The 22456-nt window shown below is 46.1% G+C and overlaps 1 protein-coding gene and 1 non-coding gene across 3 annotated transcripts in view; one reads left to right on the top strand and one right to left on the bottom strand.

Annotated features, from left to right (window-relative positions):
* Positions 1–317: 317 nt before the first annotated feature.
* On the top strand, positions 318–389 carry TRNAG-ACC (transfer RNA glycine (anticodon ACC)). The gene has a single exon. It is a non-coding gene; the product is annotated as a tRNA-Gly (tRNA).
* Positions 390–3125: 2736 nt separating this feature from the next.
* LDB3 (LIM domain binding 3) overlaps positions 3126–22456 on the bottom strand; it is a 59545-nt gene continuing 40214 nt past the window's right edge. For both annotated transcript variants that reach the window (XM_070782142.1, XM_070782143.1), the window contains 5 exons: positions 17169–17610; positions 15557–15737; positions 14844–14964; positions 9813–9928; positions 3126–5926 (listed from right to left, as the gene is read on the bottom strand). In XM_070782142.1, the coding sequence (XP_070638243.1) occupies positions 5837–5926; positions 9813–9928; positions 14844–14964; positions 15557–15737; positions 17169–17610 (950 nt within the window). In that variant the 3' untranslated portion in view covers positions 3126–5836. The remainder of the gene's footprint in view (positions 5927–9812; positions 9929–14843; positions 14965–15556; positions 15738–17168; positions 17611–22456) is intronic.

The raw sequence follows: 22456 nt of genomic DNA, 5'->3' as shown, positions 1-22456 counted from the left end.
TACTATATGATTCCTACCATATGACATTTTGGAAAGTGAAAAACTATAGAGACAATAAAAAGATGGGTGGCTGTCAAGGGTTAAGCGGGCGGGAGGGATGAGTAAGTGGAGCACAGTGAATTCTTAGGCAACTATATATGATATTATAATGGTGGATACACATCGTAACTCACTTGTTCAAACCCATATAATGTGCAATACCAAGTGTGAACCCTAAAATAAACTATTGACTCTGGGTGATATGGAGGTGTCTATGTAGGTTCACTGTTTATGACAAATGTAGATTCTGGTGGGGGATGCTGAAAATGGGGAGGGCTTCCCTGGTAGCTCAGTTGGTAAAGCGTCTGCCTACCACGTAGGAGACCTGGGTTCGATCCCTGGGTTGGGACGATCCCCTGGAGAAGGAAATGGCACCCCACTCCAGTATTCATGCCTGAAAAATCCCATGGACCAAGGAGCCTGGTGGGCTACAGTCCATGCGGTTGCAGAGTTGGACACGACTGAGCAACTCCACTACACTTCACTACTACTATGCCTGAGTGGGGGCAGGGAGCATATGGGAAATCTGTATACCTTCTGCTCGATTTTGCTGTGAACCTAAAACTGCTCAGGGGCTTCCCTGATAGCTCAGCTGGTAAAGAATCCTCCTGCAATGTAGGAGACTCTGGTTTGATTTCTGGATTGCGAAGATCAGCTGGAGAAGGGACAGGCTACTCACTCCAGTATTCTTGGGCTTCCCTTGCGGCTTAGCTGGTGAAGAATCACCTGCAATGCGGAAGACCTGTGTTGGGAAGATCCCCTGGAGAAGGGAAAGGCTCCCCACTCCGGTATTCTGGCCTAGAGAATTCCATGGACTATATAGTCCATGGGGTTGCAAAGAGTCGGACACGACTGAGCAACTTTCACTTTCACTTAAAACTGCTCTAAAAATAAAGACTATTTAAAAAGCTATACTGACCCAAGTTGTGGATAGTTTCGAGTGTGTAAGTGATCACCGAGTCACATTGCTGCACATCAGACACTAACACACTTTGTAAATCAACTATACATCAATACAGAGGTTTTAAAAGCTTCAGTAATGAGAACAAAAATAATGCTGCTATGAACGTAGGAGTGCATGTATCTTTCAAACTAGGCTTTCTGTGTTCTTTGGATACATACTCAGAATAGCTGGCTCATATGGTGGTTTTATTTTTAATTTTTGGAGGAATACTGTTCTCCATGGTGGCTATATCAATTTATAGTCCCACCAGCAGTGTATAATTGCTTCCTTTTCTCCACATCCTCACCAGCATTTATTATTTCTTGTCTTTTCCATAATAGCTCTTCTCACAGGTATGAGATGATATCTCACTGTGGCTTTGAGTTGTATTTTCCTAATAATTAGTGATGAAAATCCTTTTATGTGTCTGTTGGCCATCTATATGTCTTCTTTGGAAAAACAGTTATTCAGATCCTCTGCCCATTCTTTAATCAGGTTGTCTGGCTTCCTGTTGTTGAGTCGTATGAATTCTGTGTGCATTCTAGATATTAATCCCTTATAAGACATACAATTTAACAGATATGGCCTTTATTATGTTGAGGAATGTTCCCTGTATACCCACTTTGTTGAGAATGTTTCTTACAAATGGGTGCTGAATTTTGGAAAATGCTTTCTCTGCATCTGCTCAGATCATATGATTTTTAGCCTTTGTTTTATCAAGGATGTATCATGCTGATTGATTTGTGGATGTTGAACCATCTCTGTATCCCTTGAATAAATCCCACTTGATTGCAGCGTATGACCCTTTTATGTTGTTGGATTTGGTTTGCTGACATTTTTTTAAGGATTTTTGCATCGGGGTTCATCAAAAATATTGGCCTACAATTTTGCTTTTCTGTGGTGTCCTTGTCTAGTTTTGGTATCAGGGTAATGCTGGTTTTGTAAAGTGTTGAACAAGCAATTTTTATTTGGTCCACAATTCCTCAGTGAAGAGGGAAGAAATTTTGGTATCAGGTAATACTACCAGATTCTGATTCACATGGTTCATACTTCTGCGATATTTGTGTAATATTTATTCTTGCCGCTGGCTTTCCCAGTATTTTTTCTGGATGAACAAGTTGAAGGGGTTTAAAAAATGACACAGAAGTGAGGAGTTCTGACCCCACTCTACTGCTGATAATAACAACTAACATTTGCATTGAAATTTTCTTCCCAAAGTTACTGTATTTGGCTCTCAAAATAAAATGCAGGTGCTATATTAATAGCTTCATTTTCAGGTAGATAAGCGGGCTTAGAGAGAGTCTTCTGACACCACACTGGTGGTACCAGATCAGCCTTGATCTAAACACTGGTCTCACAATGTCAAAGTCCATGTTTATTTCATGGCACCTGGCCACCTCCCTAGCTGGTTGTGTGCATGCGGGGAAGCCACTTCCCCTTTCCGAGACTCAGTTCTTACATCTAGAAAATACCCAGGTGATCTCTTGGCTTCTTTTCAACTTCAAATTCTGTGCCTATGAATCTTTTTTTCTCCATCATCTGCTTGAAAACTTGCTAAAGCTTTAAAAAGTACTAAAATAAGAATATTTTATTTCTACTTGTAACTGTACAGCTATTTGAAAATCTGATTCAGGTATTAAAAGTCAAATAAGTTATAAAAAATATCTTTTTAAGTAATGCCTAGAAACAGAATATCTCAAAAAAGGATGAATTGGTCATGCTGAAGGCTCCTCAGAGGGGCCTTCATTATTCTTAAAAAAAAATGCCATGAGGAGATGTTACTCTGAGCTTATTTTAAGACAAAAGGCATGGAAGAAAATATACTTCTAGAAATGAAGTTATTTAGAACAGAATAAAAAGAAATAAATATGAAATAGCTAAATAAATAAATCCAAAAGGAAAAGGCCAAACCTGGTCTTCAGGTTATTATTTACTGGTAAATTCACTTTGTATGCATAACATCTGTATTATTCATGTATCCTTCTTTGTTTAAACGGCTGTTGGACCACACAATCAAAAGACCAAGTGAGTTATTTGTTTTTTCTCCTTAGGGCATTTTGTTTTCTCTCAAACTTATATTTGCAGTCATAGAGAAGTAACCTACTCTTGGTTATCACACGAAAAAACTTTACACAGAAAAATCTGTATTTGCACATCCGTTTAGGGTTTTATTTTGCTAAAAAGAATTCACACAGGCCAAAAACAAAAAACCATGCAAAACATTTTTGTGCACACTTTTTACCACACTATATTCCATTTCTGAAATGTTAAAATTAAAAATCCCAAAGCAAGAGTACTTAGGTTGAAAAGTTAACATTATAAAAGCTAGATTCCTAACAAAACACACTGCAGACATAAATCACTCAGTTGCAAAAAGTTAATGTTTATAAATGTTAAATAAATGTCAACAATGAGGAGACAAGAACTGTAGATCCAAAGTGTACTCCTCACCATGAACTATTAAAACTTGTGTTCGGTGTTGTAGGACATCCATGATGTTAACTGGAAGTAGCTACAACCTTAACCCAACACTATGCCAAACTTAGAAACACTGAGGGAACCATACTAAAAATCACCTCCTTTTCCTGCTACCTTTAAAATGTTTCTGTTGTTGATTTTGGGTTTTGGTAACTAAGAGTCCCTCAGAATACACACTAGCTGTGAAATGTAGAAAAACTGCTTCAATAAATGACTATGATGAAGCTCACCTTTGAGATTTCGCTTTTCTTTTTGATGATCATATGCTTTTTAATGGCCACACTTGTGTGTGTGTATGTGTAAAATCTTTTAAATGATATTTTTGGGGAAAAAACTCTAGGGAACTTTATTCCCTTTCCTTGAGACCAGTCCTTGATAATTTAATAGTTTTTTATTGTTGTTTTTTTTTTTAAGAAAATCTGCCTAGAGGCTTTCTGTACAGTCAGCAACCTCCTTGTCCCTGTGTATTTGAACTTTCCAAAAATAACAGAATGCTTGCTTGCAACTCCTGAAAAATCTCCAGGCACTCCCTGCAGATGTTACTCTGCCTGTGCTTCATATTCACTTTCTCCCTGCACCAAAGCTAAAGAAGGGCCCTGTGGTAGGAGCACATTTATGTCCCTCCTGGTGTTCCCTGGGGGACGTTAATGGCTTCACTCTTGGGGAAAAAAACAACACGGGCCTTCTGTTAGAGACAAATCTAGCTGCTTCTTTCTCCCTCAGGTAGAAAGGCAGTCCCCTGGAAGCCTCAGTTCTCAGAAGAAAAAGTAGTCTAATGCATTCTCATAAAACATTTCAAACGTGCAAAGAGAAAATCCAAAACAGGAGTGAGGAGAGGGTAGCAGTGATTGGAAGATGGCCTAAATATTGTGCTCAAGTGAGAAACATCCACTCAAACCGCCTCCTTTGATGCCAGGTTCAGTGAGCATAACAGCGCTTCCTAAAAGGGAAAGAGACGATAACCATTTCCAACCTCAAAAACTAAGTTTCTCTCTTTATCACCAAACAGCTTTAAAATGCTTACTTAACTCAAACTATCACTAATACTTTAAAGAAGTTTGAAGATCCAAGTCTATTTCAATAAATGCTTAAACAATTGCTAGGTCAACTCAGCTCATACTTTTTTCAAAATACTAGCCAAAATGGCAGACGCGTCTACATCAGGCCATCTTTCCCTTCCAGCAGGCAGCACAATTGTATACTATCAGTGTGCTGCATTTAAAGGAAGATACGAGAAGGATGGAGCAGCTCTGCAGTGGGAGGTCCTGCCAGCTCGTGTGTTCTTACTCAGGCTGGCAGAAAGCAAGGTTTCTCTTTCCCACCGGGAGTTTGGGCACATCCTCAGCCTATTCTGCTATCCTGTTTGCAACACTGTCTCTCTCTTCTTTTCCGCAGCTCATTAAGCCTGTTGAGGAAAGGGATGTTGAAGAGGACCTCAGCGGTGAGCACTCACAGGACTGGGAGTGAAATGCATGCACAAGACTAGACATTCACGCTAATGAACCTCATAAAGCCAAACAGGGGCCAAACACAGCCCAGGGTTATTGTGCAATCTCCTCTCACACACAGCAAAGCAAAACTGGAAAAAAACCCAATTCCACTTGCCCACCACAAGTCAAAAAGAAGCTAAGCTTTCTGGGGACATTGGCTGTTTCAGGCTAAAAGAAGGTGGCAGAAAAGCCCTTCTTTCCCTCAGCTGTCTGCAGCGTGAGCCCGATCCTTTCCCGAAGCCCTGTCGCTTGCCCAGAGGCTCCCAGAAGACGCCCCTCCAATGTCTGGGCTCCCATGAGAATGTTCAAGCCCGTGCAAGGTCTGAAGTCTGATGCGCCGAGGTAGCACCATGACGCGAGGAATGGAATAACACTTCCTTTTTTGGTGAGGAAGGCCCAATCGGTCTTAGCTAACAAGCTCTCAGCTATGGCTCTAAAAATACCCTGCAGTGAGAACTGTTTGGCACTTCATTTTGTTTGTTAGAGGAGCTCTAAAGAACTCCACAGAAAGCTTCAGATTCTCCACAACTACTCTGAGCTCTGTCCCTGCTCTGGTGACCTCAGGGAAGTGTATCGCTTTGGGAAAGTGACTTTTTCTTTTTAACTTTTGAGTTCTTGGAATTCTGTCCTCAATGTTTGAAGTACAGTTCCAGTCTTGGATTAATTACTAGCTTGGTTCAGGAATCTTCATTTGGCTTCTAGTCTGAACTATGCAAATACACGATCTGTGTGCAGAAGAAACGACTAAAATTATACTTCAAAAGGGCTCAGTCGCTTCCTGTCTTCTCCCTTTCCCCCCAAAAAAGAAACATCAGCCTCCTTCAATCCTTTGTTGCCAGCAGCAGGAGCAGCTCCCTGCCCGTCCATATCAGATGCCCTGGGCTCCCTACACGTTGATGGCGTGTGCATGCTTCTTGCACAGGGGTTTGTCCTTCTTGGAGTAGAATGGCTGCCCCTCCAGATTCACGTGGCAGACCTGAAACAGAAAACAGATAGGCATGAAACAGTCCAGGAGAGAGGGGGACGTGAGCAAAGATTTCAGCCATCCTTTTAAGACAAAGCACAGTCACAGAGAGGCGGGGGGAAAGGCAACAGCCAGCTTCTCCTCACGACAAATGCTTTACAGTAAAGCAGTATATGCACAGCATTTACACTCAGTCGTGTCTGACTCTGTGTGACCCCATTGCCTATGCAGTCCATGGAATTCCCCAGGCCAGAATACTGGAGTGGGTAGCCTTCCCCTTCTCCAGGGGATCTTTCCAACCCAGGGATCGAACCCAGGTCTCCTGCATTGCAGGGAGATTCTTTACCATCTGGGCAACCAAAGGAGACCAAACCAGTCAATCCTAAAGGAAATCAACCCTGAATATCCATTGGAAGGACTGATACTGAAGCTGAAGCTCCAATACTTTGACCATCTGATGCAAAGTGCTGACTCACTGGAAAAGACCCGGATGCTGAGAAAGATTCAGGGCAGCAGAAGGGGGCAACAGAGGATGAGATGATTGGATGGCATCACCAACTCAATGGACATAAGTTTGAGCAAACTCTGGGAGACGGTGAAGGACAGGGAAGCCTGGCGTGCTGCAGTCCATGGGCTTGCAAAGAGTTGGATACAACTTAGTGACTGAACAACAACAATTAAGATGATCAATTGATGATATCCACAGAGGTGATTAATATTTAAAGAATTATAACATGTCAGAAAAATGATCCTTGCTAATAATTAAAGGAAAAATAAATTAAAACCTCTATGAGATACCTGTTAACCTAGTAAAATAAACAAAACAAAAAGCCTCAAAAGCTTGTCACCTTTAGCCCATGTGACTAAAGCCAGAAAGAAAAAAAAAGTGATCAGTCAAAAGTCAGCAATATCAAAAGATATTTTGGGAATATGAAAAGGGAATGTGAATCAGTCCAGCCTTTGGCAAGGGATGTGGCGACACTGAAGAGAAGCCAAAAAGAGGTGCCTGCCCTGTACCCCAGGAACACCACTCTGGATAATTTCATCTTGCAGCAACTACTGCCCAGAAGAAGAAAGCAACATATGCTCAACTACAAACCAGGTGGCCACTTAAGTTAATTTTTATGATGCATTTTCCCAATGAAATGCCCCCATGAAATGTAAATCAAATATGGCAGAGTATATGCAGGAAAATATTACATGAAAAAAAGGCAAAATTATATACCCCCTTGATGACAACATGTGAGTGGAGCTTAAAGATGGAAACACAGCAGAAAGGAAGGACATCAGTAGTATCTGTCAATGTGGTCAAATATGATACCAGACACTCTGTATACACGATCTCATTTGATTTTCACAAAACTTTATGGGATAGGTATGACTCTTCTCTATTTCACAATTGAAAGTTAAGGCTCAGAAAGCCCAAGTATCTTGCTCAAGTCACAGACCTTGTTAAGTTGTAGAACCTAGGAATCCATATTCAGGTCTGCAAGACTCTACTTCTAAGCTCATTTTCCCCATACCTCACAGCAGAAAGGGACTATATCTACTTGAAATTGTTCTGGGTTTACAGACTTGTATCAGGGTAGCTCACTAAGCCCATGTCAGCTAGGAGAGCTAGTCCTGATCTTCCTTTCTTACTAATTCTTTTTCAAGTTACGGGAAAATATACACTCATTAAAAGTGATTTGGAAATATAAAGTGATGGAAAGAGGACCAAAAAAATCCCTGAAAGTTTTCCAATCAAAATATTGCTTTCCAAAAATTAAAACCACGTTCCCCTTAGATACAGACAGCTTCATGGGGCACTGAGTGCTACCCTGGGCTAGTTTGGGGGAAGGCATAATGGTTCTCTGTGATAATTCTCCAGAGGACGGGAATTGCTTGGTTTCTTTGAGTAGATCCTGTGGGCAGTGCTGTGGGTCTTTCATACCAGACTGGAACTTATTTGTAATCTCAGACTGAGCAACCCCAAGCTTTACTGCTTCTTCTGGTCTCTCTCTGGGACTTGCACCATATCATGATTCTCAGACAAACACAGAAGGCTCGAGGGAGCAGACCCACGCTCACCTTTGTGTGATTTCCTCTGCACGTGACAGACTGCTCATCAGCCTGCTCTTAGAGAACAAGCCTTCTGTGCCACTGTCTTCCCTGAACCTCCTCCAAGTCTCTTAGATCTTTCTAGAAGTTGGGTAACCAGATTTACAGGCAGCATCTTAGGATTAGACAAGCTATGGCTTGAAGGTAAGGTAAGAGAGCCCAGTACTGTGCTTGCTGAGCTGTGGCTCTGCAGGGGACAACCCCAAAGCCAGTATATTTATATGGCTTTGTCCCTTTTTGAAGGGAGGTCCTGATGTAATTAAAAGACCCTAAAAGATGATTAGAGGTGTTCAAAGGGCTGGAAAATCAGAGTGCTATGGACTGAATTGTCCCCCCACCACTAAATTCACATGTTCAAGTCCCAACCCTGTGTACCTCTAGCCTACCCAGAACAGGGAAAACAGTGACTTTATAGGGAAATAGGGTCTTTGCAGATTTAATTAAGATGGAGGTTAAGATGATGTCATATGGAGTAGGTTGGGCCCTTAATCCGATATGACCAGTTCCTTACAGGAAGAGGAGATGAAGACACAGAGACAGACACCTGTACAGAGGGGACTGTCACGTGAAGACAGACTCCAGAGGGAAGGCAACCATGCGGCGATGGAGATCAAGACCGGAGCGACACGACCACAGTGCAGGAAGCACTGAACGCCGCAGGTGACCACCGGGAGCTCGAGGAGGCAGGGCCCTGCTGACACCCTGGATTTGGGCTTCTAGCCCTCAGGACTGGGAGCGAATAAGGGCTTCTGTTGCCTAAGCTGTTCATATTGTGGCATTTTGTTATGGTAGCCTTAGCAAACTAATATACAGAGTGAATACAACGCACCCCACAAATGGGAGAGGATCAGACATGCAGTGTAAAAGCTGAAGTGAACTACAGTGAACTTTATGACTGGGGTTGCTCTATGTCATAAGTCTATAAAAAGTATTCAAGTTTAAACTATATAGATCTTTCATATATTCCTAAAATTTATCTTGAGCAGCTCTGGTAAAAAAAAAAAAAAAAAATAGGCCTAGTAGCACATTAACTTTCCCAAATAAAGTTTAGTCAATTACAAACTCATATTACGGAGTTTTATCAGGGACAACTATTTTCTAAGTCTAATGTGGAGTCTAAGTGTCAGCACGTTCATTGTCAGATCCCTTCCCTAAACCAAAGCCCTTGTAAAGAAAATGTCAGTCTCATGGTAAAAATGACCTGGCTATTCAGCAGAAATAAACTGCACGTGGTTAATACTTAATCTAGGACTTATCTCCTGGCAAGTGCATATCAAGAACAGGACCATGTAGGAAAATGAAATTATATTTAGTCCTGGCTTCTAAAGGTTCAGTCAAAAGAAATCTTACCTCAGCTTTTGATAGGATTAATCAATAAGCTCTGATCTAATGTTCATGGTGAACATTTGGGGGAAAAGCCTTGAATCACTTCGTCATATCTTAAACAGCTTATAACCATGAGAAGTCATCTGCCTCTATTAAATCCAAACATTGTTCGATCCTCACACTTATTGAGGGCACTGCTGTTGAGGCCAGCTGCTGGTGTGCCACATCCTGAGACACTCCTCCGTCCTTAAAGAAGTGGAGAGTAACAACGCCATGTTGGTTTATAAATCATTATTAGTAACAAAGCTTGGCTCATCTGTGACCTATCAAGGCATCATGGTATCTGCCAGCTTTTAAAGAAAATAGAATATTAGAATAACAGTCGAAAGGTATGTGGAGGGTTTGTCATCTGGCCCCAGCTGGTCACTCCAATCCCTTCTCAGAAAGTCAGAACACCAGGCTAAAAACATACCGCGCAAATAAAGCAGGTGTCATGCCAGGTGTGGCCCAGGGCTTCGATAAACTTGTCGCCAGCCTCCACGGGGAAATCACAGCCGTGACACTTGGTGCTGAACAGATTGACGTAGTCTGAAATGAAAGGCAGAGTAAGGACCAGGCTGGGAGGGATGCCCCTCCCAGCCACACCAACCCAATACCAGAACCACCCCCCAGATCACTGAGCTTGAGGCAGTGATGAAACCCAATTGGTTACTTGTCATCTGGCACACAAAATTCTAGTTACATGATTGGTTTTTTCCTTTTCCAATGATTTGCACTGGGGTTGTGCAGATTCAGGCTTGTCACCACCCTGTGCTGGTTTGATTTGCAAACACTTTATGGAACTGTCATTCACTTTCTGCAGGGTGATTTTCTCTGCCTCTGTCACCTCTCATGGCCCAAAGAGACCAATCCCCTAGAAGAAAAAGCAATCCTATTTCCCAGCAACTATGCTTATTTTGGAGAAATGAGAGCCTTTAACATTTTTTTGGAGTTACGGAATGTTCTTTGCTTGATTATTCTTCGGTCGTGAGGTATCTGTGTTGATAATAAATTTTCACTACAAGAAACAGGATTTGATTTACTTTGTCAGAAGTAATTCCCCTCCCCCAGCCAAGAGGATAATAATACCAAATATTATTTATGTAATGCTTTACAGTTTACCAGGAATCCTCACATAGATGGTCTTATTTGCTAGTATCTCAATGTCAAGGTCTATGTATTCGTTTTCTTTGTACTCCCAGCACAGTGCCTGGCACACAAGTTGGTACCCAACACATGTATGTCAAATGAATGAGTGAATGAATGAATCAATAAATCAATGATTTGGGGGAAAAAAGATAAGTCAATGAATGAACTTAATCTTTGCAAGATTACTTTTGTTTTGTTTCTTTGGGTGAGGAAACTGAGGCTCAAAGAGGTAAAGGCTGTAGCCAGAGCCACATGGGTGAGACAGCAGGCCAGGTCCCGAGCTTCTCCGCCACAAGCTGTCCTGGCTGGGTCACGAGCAGCACTCCCAATGCACTCACAGTAGAACTCTTCCAGATTCTTCTAGAAAATCTTGATGCCTTTTACAAAGCCTTTATCCCCCCATAAGTGGACTTGTCTTTCCAGCTCTGCCACAGTTGGCTTTTTCTTATAGCAATTTTTAACTCTGATCTCCTTGTGGAAAGTGTGCCCGATCACTGTCTTAGACCACTACTGAGAGTCAGCATGTAGTGGGGGCCATGAACTTGGATTCTGAAGAAAGAAAGACCTGGGCTCAAATCCCACCTCTATACAGGAATTGTTCAAATCCAGGGCAAGTCACCTAACTTCTTAGTGCTTCAACTTTTTCATCTATATAATGTGAATAACTACAGATTAAATATAAAAAAGTATGTGAAGTACTAGGCACCAAAAATGTTGGCTTTCATTTTGAATGCCTTTAAGATGATGAAAGGAGGGAAGGGAACATGATTTGAGCACCTACTATGTGCTAGTATGAGTGCTCTTTTATGTTTCCTGTTTAATCTTCACAGTAGCTCTGCAATGAACTATTGTTTTCATTTTAAAGACGATGAACCTGGCTGTAGCAGTTCCATCACGCAGTGGTCAGGAGCCACAAAGTCATCCCATCTCCCTGACTTCACACTATTTCCAGTTATCTATTTGCCATGAAGCTTTGATAAGTTATATCTCTTGCATATTTTTTCCAATGTATGGTTTCCTCTTTGGGGTTTAATTATACTTTGTCATGCAAATACTCTTACATACATTGCAAGCCATCAATCTTGTTTCTGACAGAATACTTAATTTCTTTAGTAGGCAAAAATCGATTGCCTCACCAGGTAGGAAAACATCATTCTGCTTACTTAAGAGAGTTATGGCAAGTTTATGGTTCACTCTGTGGTCTGCAGGAACTTACTAGTGTGTGATGAGAAGCAGGACTATAGGCCAACCTGCCTCCACTTGAGAGAAAGCCCTGTACCCCACTTATGAGTTCTCTTTCATTCTGCCCAGCTGGTCTCCAGATGCCCTGGATTCTTTCCTCCATCTTCGTGCCTCTTTATGAACCGGGTCCTGCACTCAGAAATCCCTCCCCACTTTGTCTACCTGAATCTCTGCAATTCTTTGGGCAGCCTTCCTTCTAGGAAGACCTCATTCCTCTCCCACCCAAGGGAGATGAGACAGCCTTCCTGAGGGCTTCTCCTGGACTTCTCTCCCTCCCCATTCATTCATCACCCACCCGTCTTTTCACTGTTTCTTAATGGTCCGTTTGTATGCCAGCATATCAGGCGTCGATGGGTCTGCTTGAGGTTCTTCAGGGCAGCGACCCTCTTCTCTATGCTTAGCGCCCTTCATAGCGACTGGCACACGTTTGATGGTGAAATGATGAATGGACAAAGATATGTTTCAAACAGCCTTGTTAAATTTGATTCCTTTTGCTGTTGTGCAGCCTGTTTTTTCTGCCCCCCGACAGATTAAGCTCTTGCTTCCCTGGTGGCTCAGATGGTAAAGAATCTGCCTACAATGCAGGAGACCCAGGTTTGATCCCTGGTTGGATCTGATTTCCAACCTGGGCTGGAAAATCCCCTGGAGAAGGAAATGGCAACCCACTCCAGTATTCTTGCCTGGAGAATCCCTGTGGACAGAGGAGCCTTTGGGCTACAGTCCATGCGGTTGCAAAGATTTGGACACGACTGAGCAACTAAGCACAGCACAGCACAAACTCCTGCAAGGGCTTGAATTTATTTCTGGAATGTCTAGTCCTGTCTACTGATTAATTTCGCTTTGTTTTGTTTTAAACTCGTCTTTGTACTATCTGGAGAACTGCCAGTTTGTTTTGGAATTTGATATCACAGGTCTGACTCTAATACATTGTTAATTAATTATTTACTTATTGGTCTCACAGCCAATGTGGCATGTAGGATCTTAGTTCCCCAACTAGGGATGGAACCTGTGCCCTCTGCATAAGAAGTGCAGAGTCGTAACCACTGGACGCCAGGGACATTCCCTCATATTTCCCTATAAATAATAAAAAAATGACAAGGTCAGAACCAAACACAATATCCGTGGTATTATACTGGGGACCTTCCCCAAGGCTGGCTCTGATATTTTATCTCAAGCGTAGGTTAACCAACCAGGCTTGATTTTACTGCACTATTGGGTCATCTAGGTCTCCTTTCTTTACTTTGTTCATACGAGTGTCACACTTTATCACATTCAACAAGCACACTAAATTTCTAATGCTCTTGCTAGAATAAAAATCAGATTATGTTACTTCTTCACTTTAAAACATCGCAGTGACTCCCACTTCTTAAAGGCCAGGTTTCAAACTGTGCTCCTTGGAGAGCTGTGGGTCTCCCGAAACCATTAGAGGGACGATGCCAGTTGCCCATTCACCATGGGCAGGTGTTCTGTCAAGAACTCTGTGCCCACTATCTCAGCTAATCCTCACAACAGCCTCTGAGAGTTAGGTGAGGAAGGAAGAGACTCAGAAAGGGTAAGCGTCTTATCCATCATCACACTGCCTGGAAGTGACCCCTAAGGGACTTCACTTGTCAGGGTCTCTCAGAGTGCCTGGGGTTGAAACTAAATCTGCTTCCTTGCAGTATTTTCTTAATACCTTAAGACCCTTTTTACTCAAAATATCATTTTTGAAAATCTTTTTTGGGGGATTGCTAGGGAGAAGAGCAGTAGGAAGAGTATAGATCTATTATTCTTTCACAAGCCTCAGACATAAACTGTGGCTTATCACACATTATGAAAGCTATCATGCTTTTAGTTGACTAATAATAGCAATTTGTATTGGTACCACAGCATTTTTTTGGACAACCCAGGGCATGTGGGACCTTAGTTCCCAGACCAGGGATTGAACCTGTGCCCCCTGCAATGGAAGCAGAGTCTCAGTCACTGGGCCACCAGGGAAGTTCTGGTGTCACAGCACTGTTACTAACTGCCGACCATCATCGTTTCCACGTAAGGAGGGAAAAGACAGGCGCTACCTTCTTCCTCTCACTGATACGGAAACTGAGGCCGGAATGACTGAGTGACGTTTACAGTCATCCAATGAGCCTTAGAGCTGGAAAGGGAATTCACCGGGACCTCAGAAACCAAGACGCTTCTTTTATAATTCATTGTCAAGGGGAGGAAAAATGTTTTATTTTGTTTTGCTTTTCCCCTTGAGGAAATGTTTTCTCCTTTCTGGTTTTAAAGTAAACCAACTCACTGTGTTGCCTTTTTTGCCCTCAGTTTTGCTGCCCAGTCACTGAAGCTCTGTTATTCGTCATAACCAGCACGTTTCTTTCCCCCTCGTCTGCTTGGTGCTGATCTGCTCAAGTTCTACTGTCTTAACTTTCACGTTTATGCTACCTTTGTTGGAACCTGCCTCAAATCCTCACCTGAGACAGACAGGCTATGAATAAATGAGTGTGTAAGTGTCAGTGAGTGAGCAAACAGCTAGTTAACCAGGACGCCCAACTCTAACAGAATGCTTTGTCTTCAGAGTTTACCATACCTGACTCCAAGTTTTAAGATAAGATACAGTATTGAGGGGATTAGAGAAACTCCGAATTCAGAGAGCACATGGCAGGACCCTGAAAGAACACCCAAGTCTGGTAAACATCACAGGAGCTGGGAGGGGACTTGCACATGCTTGGTACTTAACAAATTTCATACTTTCTCTGAGTTTAATCCTCACCACAACTCTATGAGGCAGGTGTTGATCTTCCCCTTTGGCAGATGGGGAAAGTGAGGCTCAGAGAATTTTAGTAACTCATTCAGGGTTACAAAACCAGCCTGAGGTGGAACCTGGAACAAAGGCCAGAGCCAAAGCCTTTTCAGACCAGGCCTCGTGGTCTCCAGATCAAAATCATCTGAAAGCTTTCCTAAATGGTCACAAGATGCCGACTTGGGTCCACATATTTGGCGCAGGGAAGGTAGCAGAGACTGAATGTTTGTGAAAGGGAACTCCTAACCCCCTTCTTCCAGACTGTGGGGCGTCCCCTTGGCACAGAGGTCCTACCTTTCTCACAGTAGGGCTCCCCATCCTCCATGTGGAAGAGGCTGTTCCCGAAGGGCTTCTTGCAGGCTGCACAGACGAAGCAGGTGGTATGCCATGTCTGCCTCAAGGCATGCATCACTTCCTGGGGAAAAGAGCCTCAGTTCAGGACAGAAAGGCCAGCAGAGAGAAGGAGGCAGGCTTGATGTCCACACTAGGCCTCAGTCACTGCAAGAATGTCCCATCAGGGAGCGGGACAGGCAGCCCAAAAAGCGGGCCTCAGACACATGGAGGAAGGTCAGGGGTGGCAGTCGAGGGGCTCCTACTCGCGCAGTGCATGCTGGGTGCCAGGTTCTGTGTGTGCTCATATAAACTGTGATGCTTCCCCTCCCATTAAACTTGGGAGGGAGGCTGCTTGTTACTGTCATTTTACCAAAGGGGCATCGAGTGTCAAAGCCACACAGAGGTATACGGTGAGGTGACTTGCTTTTCAAAAGCTCCGCAAGCCACTTCAAGCTGTGTGGCCCAGGGATACGATCACCTCTCACTTCAAGTTCATTCGCTCCCTAGTTCACTGGTGCCGAACCGATGCCCTTCCAGGACAGACATGGAGCTGTTCTTGCTCTGTTAGCACAGCAACTGCTTGGCTTCCAAATGGGACCCCACAACTTTGGGAAGGAGGAGAGACTGGTTGGAAAACAGACAAGGGTCCGAGGAGAAGAATGCTGCCCACTTACCCCCATGATTTTGGTGTTACACTTGGCACAGACTGGGGCAAAGAACTGCTCGTAACACCGCTCACAGTAAACGTTGTTCTGCTCCTCTACAAAGCACACATCTGCCAGGGAGGCCTTGCAGTAGGCACAGTTGAACTCTTCCGGATGCCAGGAACGGCCCATGGCTACCAGAAAGGGGCCCCTGGGGAAGCAGAGAACAGTATCTCCTAAGTAGCCCCAAAAGCTTATGACCAGGTATTTCAAAAACTCCCAACAATATTCACACTTTGACCCTGATAACCCTGACTTTTGTGACTGTTCTAATGAAATAACAGGAAATTCAGATAAAGCTCCATGAAAAAAGATGAGGTTGCATCACTTACAAAAAAGAGTAATGGGGAGGCGACTCAAACATCCATGACTAGGGGGCCCAGTAAGTGTATTATGGGATATCCTTCAGTTGAATGCTTGTAGTAAGAAGAGCCATGATGATGGTGCCAATGGCCAACATTTATTAAGTGCTTACTCTCTGCCAGGCACCATTCACGAAGAAATTTGCATTTATTAGTGTGTTTAACTCTCACAACAACTCTATGAAGCAGGTACTATCATGATACCCACTTTTAGATAAGAAAACTGAGGTACAGATGTTAAGTAAGTTGCTCAAGGCCATAGGGCTATTATGCTAGACCCAGGACACAAACTTGGATCTAGATCAGTCTCAGAACACTGAGGCTAAAGAAATGCTTTATATTTTAATTTTTATTGTTCTGAATTTTCTAATTATTCTCTAATGAGTATATTCTTTCTGTTGTTGTTTGGTCAACTAAGTTGTGTCCAACTCTTTTGTGACCCCATGGAATGTAGCCTGCCAGGCTCCTCTGTCCATGGGATTTCCCAAGCAAGAATACTGGAGTGGGTTGCCATTTCCTTCTCCAGGGGATCTTCCTGATCCAGGGATTGAACCCACATCTCCTGCATTGGCAGGAAGGTTCTTTACCCTGTGCATTGGCAATGGGTTCTTTACCACTGAGCCACCTGGGAAGCCCCATATTTTTTCTAATGATACTTTATTTTTAAATAAAAGTATATTTTTCATATACATAAGTTCATCCTCCCCCACACACAAGCACATACTATAAACATGTTATATTCAAAAAGCATCACCCATGATCCTGGGCTTCTAAGTATGAAATGACTTGTTTTCCCTTCAGTGTGGCAGATGGCCACCAAAACCCTGAGCAGCACAGGCCTGACTGAATAGACCCAGAAGCAGCCCCAAAGGAAAGCTGGGGCAAAACCAGCACTGTCAGCCAGCTTGCAACAGGCCTAATAAACCTACCAACCAGACCTGCAATTCTCAGAACCCAGCCTTAGCCCAAGGGGGTGCTGCTGGCCCAAGCACCATACTGGAGCTTTACCCACTGACCTCATGGAATCCTCACAACTCCCTGGGGAAGTGGGTGTCACACAGGCATAGAAGCTAAAGCTCAGAGAGGCTTAGACCAGGGACAGCTAGCAAGAGGGACCTGAGGCTGCCCTGCACGCAGCTTTCTCCCTGCACCTCCCTCCCTCCCATCCGCCTTGCCCTGCCAGCATCCCAGTACAGGGGCACAGTGGGATCTGATCTTACCGGATGATGCTGTTGCAGTGGCCACAGAGCGGAGTCCGGCTGCTGGCTGGGAAGCGCTCGGCCCTCTGCACTGTACCCCTGGCAAGGGGGGACACCTGGGGAGCCGGTGGTGGCGGGGTGTAGGCCGGGGCGCCTCGGGGCAGACTCTGCTTGCTGACAGTGGTGGTGGTCTTGCCAGGGGCAAACTTCTGAGAGAAGCTGTCATCTGTCACCCATGGGGGACGGCTGGCAGACTCTGCAGGGCCCCCACTATACAGTGTAGGATTATAGCTTGGGGCTGGCGAGGGGGTGTAGGCTGGTGCTGGGGAGGGGGAATAGGTGGGAGCAGGGGAAGGGGTGTACGCAGGGGTAGGGGATGGGGTGTAGGCAGGGGCAGGGGAGGGCGTATAGGGGGTTGGACTGTAATTGGCCCCCGGGGATGGGCTGTAGGTAGACGCAGGCACTGCAAGCCAAAAATATCCAAAGAAAAATGTGTCAGGAATTCATTTCTCCCAGCTCCCCCCACCCCCAGCCAGGGAACTGTAAAAGACAACTTTAATATTAGAGCGGCACAATTCCAGTTTTTACACAGAGATGTGTCCCGAGCTTCTTCATGGCCTTGATTTGAATTTGCAGCAAGAAGCCAAGGGAGATAAAGAGCCATGGAGCAGAGCCCTGGGGAGCTTGGACAGGGCTGGGAAGGGATAGAACTATAAATATCCACAGCTGTGCGGGGTGGGGCTCAGCCAGGCCCTGGCTGCCAGGAGCCTGCCGGAGACAGTGAGTGGGGGCAGGGGGCGCGGGCAAGGCTGGTATCTGGATCCCCTCGGCTGGAGAGGGTGAGAGTGGGTCATTCTGGCCTTGACTGGAAGATGCTCTTGTTTGCACTCTGACCAGTGATTTGACATCTGAAATGCCTCAGTTGTATACGTTTGCTGAACCTGGACCTAGTCCAGCCTTTGAGACAAAGCAGATGACGGGACAGTTAGGTTTTCAAGTTTAGATTCCAGGTTTAGCTGCAATCGTGTTTTGTTTGTTTGTTTGTTTGAACAGCTTGGCTTGGTGTGTAATGGGGGAAGTCCATTTTGGTTTGAATTGGGGTGGTGGGTCTTGAAGACATCATTCAGAGGAAGGCTAGACAGAGATGCTGAAGTGACACGACCCAGGTCTAGCTGCTTCCTCAGCCTGTGGTTGCCTCTGGGGGACCCAAGCTCCCCCGCCTCGCTTTGATGGAAACTGAGAGCGTGTCCGAGTGTGTTAGAGGTTACCTTCCAGGAAGGAGGAAAATTCCCTGCCTTGATTCTGGAACCCTCTCTTCCAGCTCACTGAGAGCTGAAAACCCTTTTAGGGCAGCAACACAGAGGAGCAGAGCAGCTGCTCACCCAAAGCCCTCCGAGGCCTGGGCCTCAGAATCCAGGTTTCTAAGTTCTGCTGCCTCTCATTGAGAAACTAACAAGGGCAGACCCAGCTGGCCTGGCACACCGGGTTTAGCCAGCCTTCACTCCTAGGGAGGGAGGTTCCGGATGCCTCACCTCAGCTCACACTTTGCTCCTCTGGAAAGAGGCTTTATTCCTTCTACCCCAGGAAGTGTGTCAGGGCAGCCTCCCTCCCCATCCCTGCGTCTGGCCTGGTGAACGGACTATGCTGATAGGTGCGAAGGCAGCCCTCAGCAGGCTCCAGCCTGGAAAGGAAGGTCATTCTCAGGGCTAAAGTTCCTGGCCTGGCCTCTGGTCTCTCCCCACCTGGTTCCCCTGGATTAACCTGCTGCTCCAACCCTGTATCTCCTGCTCCCAGATGATTGGCCCTTCAGAACTGGGTGACATGGAAACTCTATTGCTGAGAATGGGTAGGGACCAGGCCTGTGTTATTGAAAGCAGAAGGGATACAACCCTCCACAGCCCTGCCCTAGAGCCATCCTGGGAGTGAGGCTGGCTTCCAAAGGTAAAAGTTTCTCCATAAGGAATCTTCTTCCCACTTACTAAGGGGATAGGCTAGGAACGTAACAAGTCAACTGGGTAGTCCTCTTTAGAGCTGAGGTCACTGAGGCTCAGACAGAGCTAGTAAGCGGTAGAGTGAGTCTCCAAAACCATTTTTTCTATCACCCCAAGAAGGCAATGGCACCCCACTCCAGCACTCTTGCCTGGAAAATCCCATGGACGGAGGAGCCTGGTGGGCCGCAGTCCATGGGGTTGCTAAGAGTCAGACAAGACTCAGCGACTTCACTTTCCCTTTTCACTTTCATGCATTGGAGAAGGAAATGGCAACCCACTCCAGTGTTCTTGCCTGGAGAATCCCAGGGACGGGAGAGCCTGGTGGGCTGCCGTCTGTGGGGTCGCACATAGTCGGACATGACTGAAGAGACTTAGCAGCAGCAAGCTGACTCTGTGAAAAAACACGAGTCTGATTTCCAGAAGATTTGAGTGTACTCTGTTGATAGGGGTACCTATCAACCTGGAGGAGACGCCATGGTCTGGCAATGTAGCACAGTCACCAAGAGTCCTGGGTTCAGGTCCTCGCTCTACTACATCCTGGCTGTGTGTCCTTGGACAAGTTCCTTAACATCTCTAGGCCTGAATTTCCTCGTCTAAAAATGGCAACAATAATTCTTAGTGCCTTATTAGGAGGATTAAGGGAAATAAGAACTGTAAAGGCTGAGCCTAGTACCTGGCACCTAGTACCTGGCACTGTGTATGTGTCACAACATGTTAGTGGGGATGGTGAGGTGAGTGACTCCTGGGTCTCATGGTCCAGATGACCTGTCAGCTCATCTCACAGCCTGATCGTGACATCACCTGAAGGACCCCAGCCCAGGGAGACTGTAGGATTTAGAGGATGGGAGATGTGACCTAATCCTAATACTGTGTTATCTAGTGCATAGTCCTAATGTGGCCATTAAGCACTTGATATGCAGCTAGTCCAAACTGAGACATACTATAAAGATAAAATACACACCAATTTTTAAAGACTTAGTACAAGAAGGTAGAATATCTCACTAATAATTTTATATTGGTTGACTATATTGATTAAAGTGATACTTTGAATATACTGAGTTAAATAAAATATATTAAAATTAATTTCACCTGCTTCCATATGCTTTTTTGTAAATTTATTTTTAATTGAATATACACTTTTTAAAAACTGTAGCTACTAGAAAATGTATTGTTACCAGATAGTGCCATCCTAATCGGGACAACAGTTACCAAGTACTGCCTACTTTCACATGCCAGGGCCTTTATGTGCATTATTTCATGTAATACTTGCTGCAATCCAGTGAAGCAGATAATAGTCTCTAGTCCGTTTTACAGAAGAGGAATTGAGGCTTGGAGAGCTTATGCAACACCGAGCTGCAACAGGCGCTCAGGCTGCAGGACTCAACCCCAGATCCCTGCTTAACCACTCCCCAGGCAGAAAAACAGGCTTTAGCACGCCCCTTCCAAATCTGGCCCTAGCCCACTTTTCCAACGTCTCTCTAGCAATACTAACCCTATTGCCTCTGCCAGGCAATCTTTCTCTTCCCTCATCTGGAAGGCCTTCCAGTCTCCATGATTCACTCCCTTTTTCTAAACCCCAAGAATACGAAGGTCTCAGCAGATCAGAGGCACGCTGGCATCTGGGCACGGTGGGCTGATTCCTTGCCCAAGAGTCCCCCGGCACCCTCCTCCCCTCTACGATCTAAGGCCGTTCCCTTCTTCCCGGTGCAGGCCAGCAGCCTCCCTCCACTATCAGGTACCCAGTGAGGATCGGGGCGCAGGGAGCAGCTGCTTCACAGTTCTCTTCCCTCTGCGCCCTTCAGCCTGGCTGCCCCTGCCATCCCCGACGTGCCAGGAGAGAGACTTGATATCCCATCTCCGAGCCCGAGGCTGTTGCTATTTCTGCTTGATGGAATGAAGCCCGTCCAAATTAGAAGGTGATATTTCATCTCTAATTGGCAAGTTCAAAAGGCCCCTATCGCACTCGGCGGCTCGGGAATGTGTAATTAAACAAGGTGATTTCTGACTCACTCCAGGTCGGGCCCGGCTCCCGCGAGCGCCTGGCCCCCACCCGGCCCGCGGGCCGACGTGGCTTCCCTCGGCCCGTGTGGGGGCCCCTCCGCCCATGGTCCCCTCCCGGGCCCCAGGTGCTCCAGGGAGCGGCCGCCCGGTCTCGGCGCCAGCGATAGGATCCGGGTTGCGAACGCCACGGTCGGCCCGGAGCAGCCTTCGTGAGGAGCTGCGGCTTGGGCTACACACAAGCTCTCCGCCCTCCCCAGGGCCGGGGTCGGCAGAGGCGAGATGGGGAGAGGCACCGGGCCCAGGTTCCCGGTATCTCGCCGGGCCGCCTGCCAGCCTCCCGGGGACTCCACCCTCAGGAGAGGGGGCGGAGGCAGGCCGGCTCCGGCGCGAGCCCGCCTGGCGGCTTCCTTCCCCGCCGGGCAGGAATGAGTTAACGTCTGCTCGGCCTGGGAACGCGGCAGAGGCCCGCAGCTCCGGGGCTCCGGCACGTCTCGCCCGCCCGGGCTCCAGTCCCGGAAGGAGGAGGGGGCGCGCCCGACGAGCCAGGCGGCGCGCGCCACCGGTGCCGTGCCGCCCCCTGGCGGGCCTGCGGAAGAGAGCCGGCGGCCCGGGCGGGGGCGCCGAAGCCCAGGGCCCGCCCCGGAAGACGCCCTTAAGGACCCACCTGGGAGGGGAGCCCGGGCCAGGGCGGAAATGGCCACCTTGCCCCCGACAGAGCCTCACCTCCTTTCGCAGGAGGTGCTCCAAACTCCTTATCACCCTCCCTTCTGTGCTCCCCATCGCTGCCGAGCAACTGCTTCCTCCAGCTCCATCCGAGACTTTTCACCCTTGCAGCCGGCTGTAAATTGCTCCCTAATACTATGGACTTTTAATCTCAGAACTCTTGTGTTCTCGCTTCTGAAGAGACAGAGCAGGGCACCTCTTGTGTACCAAGCACTGTCCTGGGTGCTTCATTCTCATCCCCAGAGCATCAGGTGTACACAACATGCCTGTTTTTTAAACGAGGAAATACAGGCTTGGGAGATGGAGTACTTTACCGTGGATAGCAGAACAGGACCTGGCAATGGAGTCTGATGCTAAACTCACTTCCACCCACACTCAACCCTGCTCAGAGTGCGTTTTATGAAACAGATGGCTGATCATGGCTCCTCTGCCCTACACATCAAGTCAACACCCCAAACAAGGCTCTTCCTGTCTCAGTCCCTGTCTCATTTTCTCAAGTTCACTGAGCATGCCGGAGGAGATACCTAAGCCAGCCTGAGAACTGCCCTGGAGCTCTGGGGAGAGGCCCAACTTTGCCTAGGAAAAGGGAGGACA

This window comes from Bos indicus, chromosome 28 (genome assembly GCF_029378745.1).
Source record: "Bos indicus isolate NIAB-ARS_2022 breed Sahiwal x Tharparkar chromosome 28, NIAB-ARS_B.indTharparkar_mat_pri_1.0, whole genome shotgun sequence".
NCBI lineage: Eukaryota > Metazoa > Chordata > Mammalia > Artiodactyla > Bovidae > Bos > Bos indicus.
Note: the sequence above shows the minus strand (reverse complement) of the source record. Positions and strands in the feature narration are given on the sequence as shown.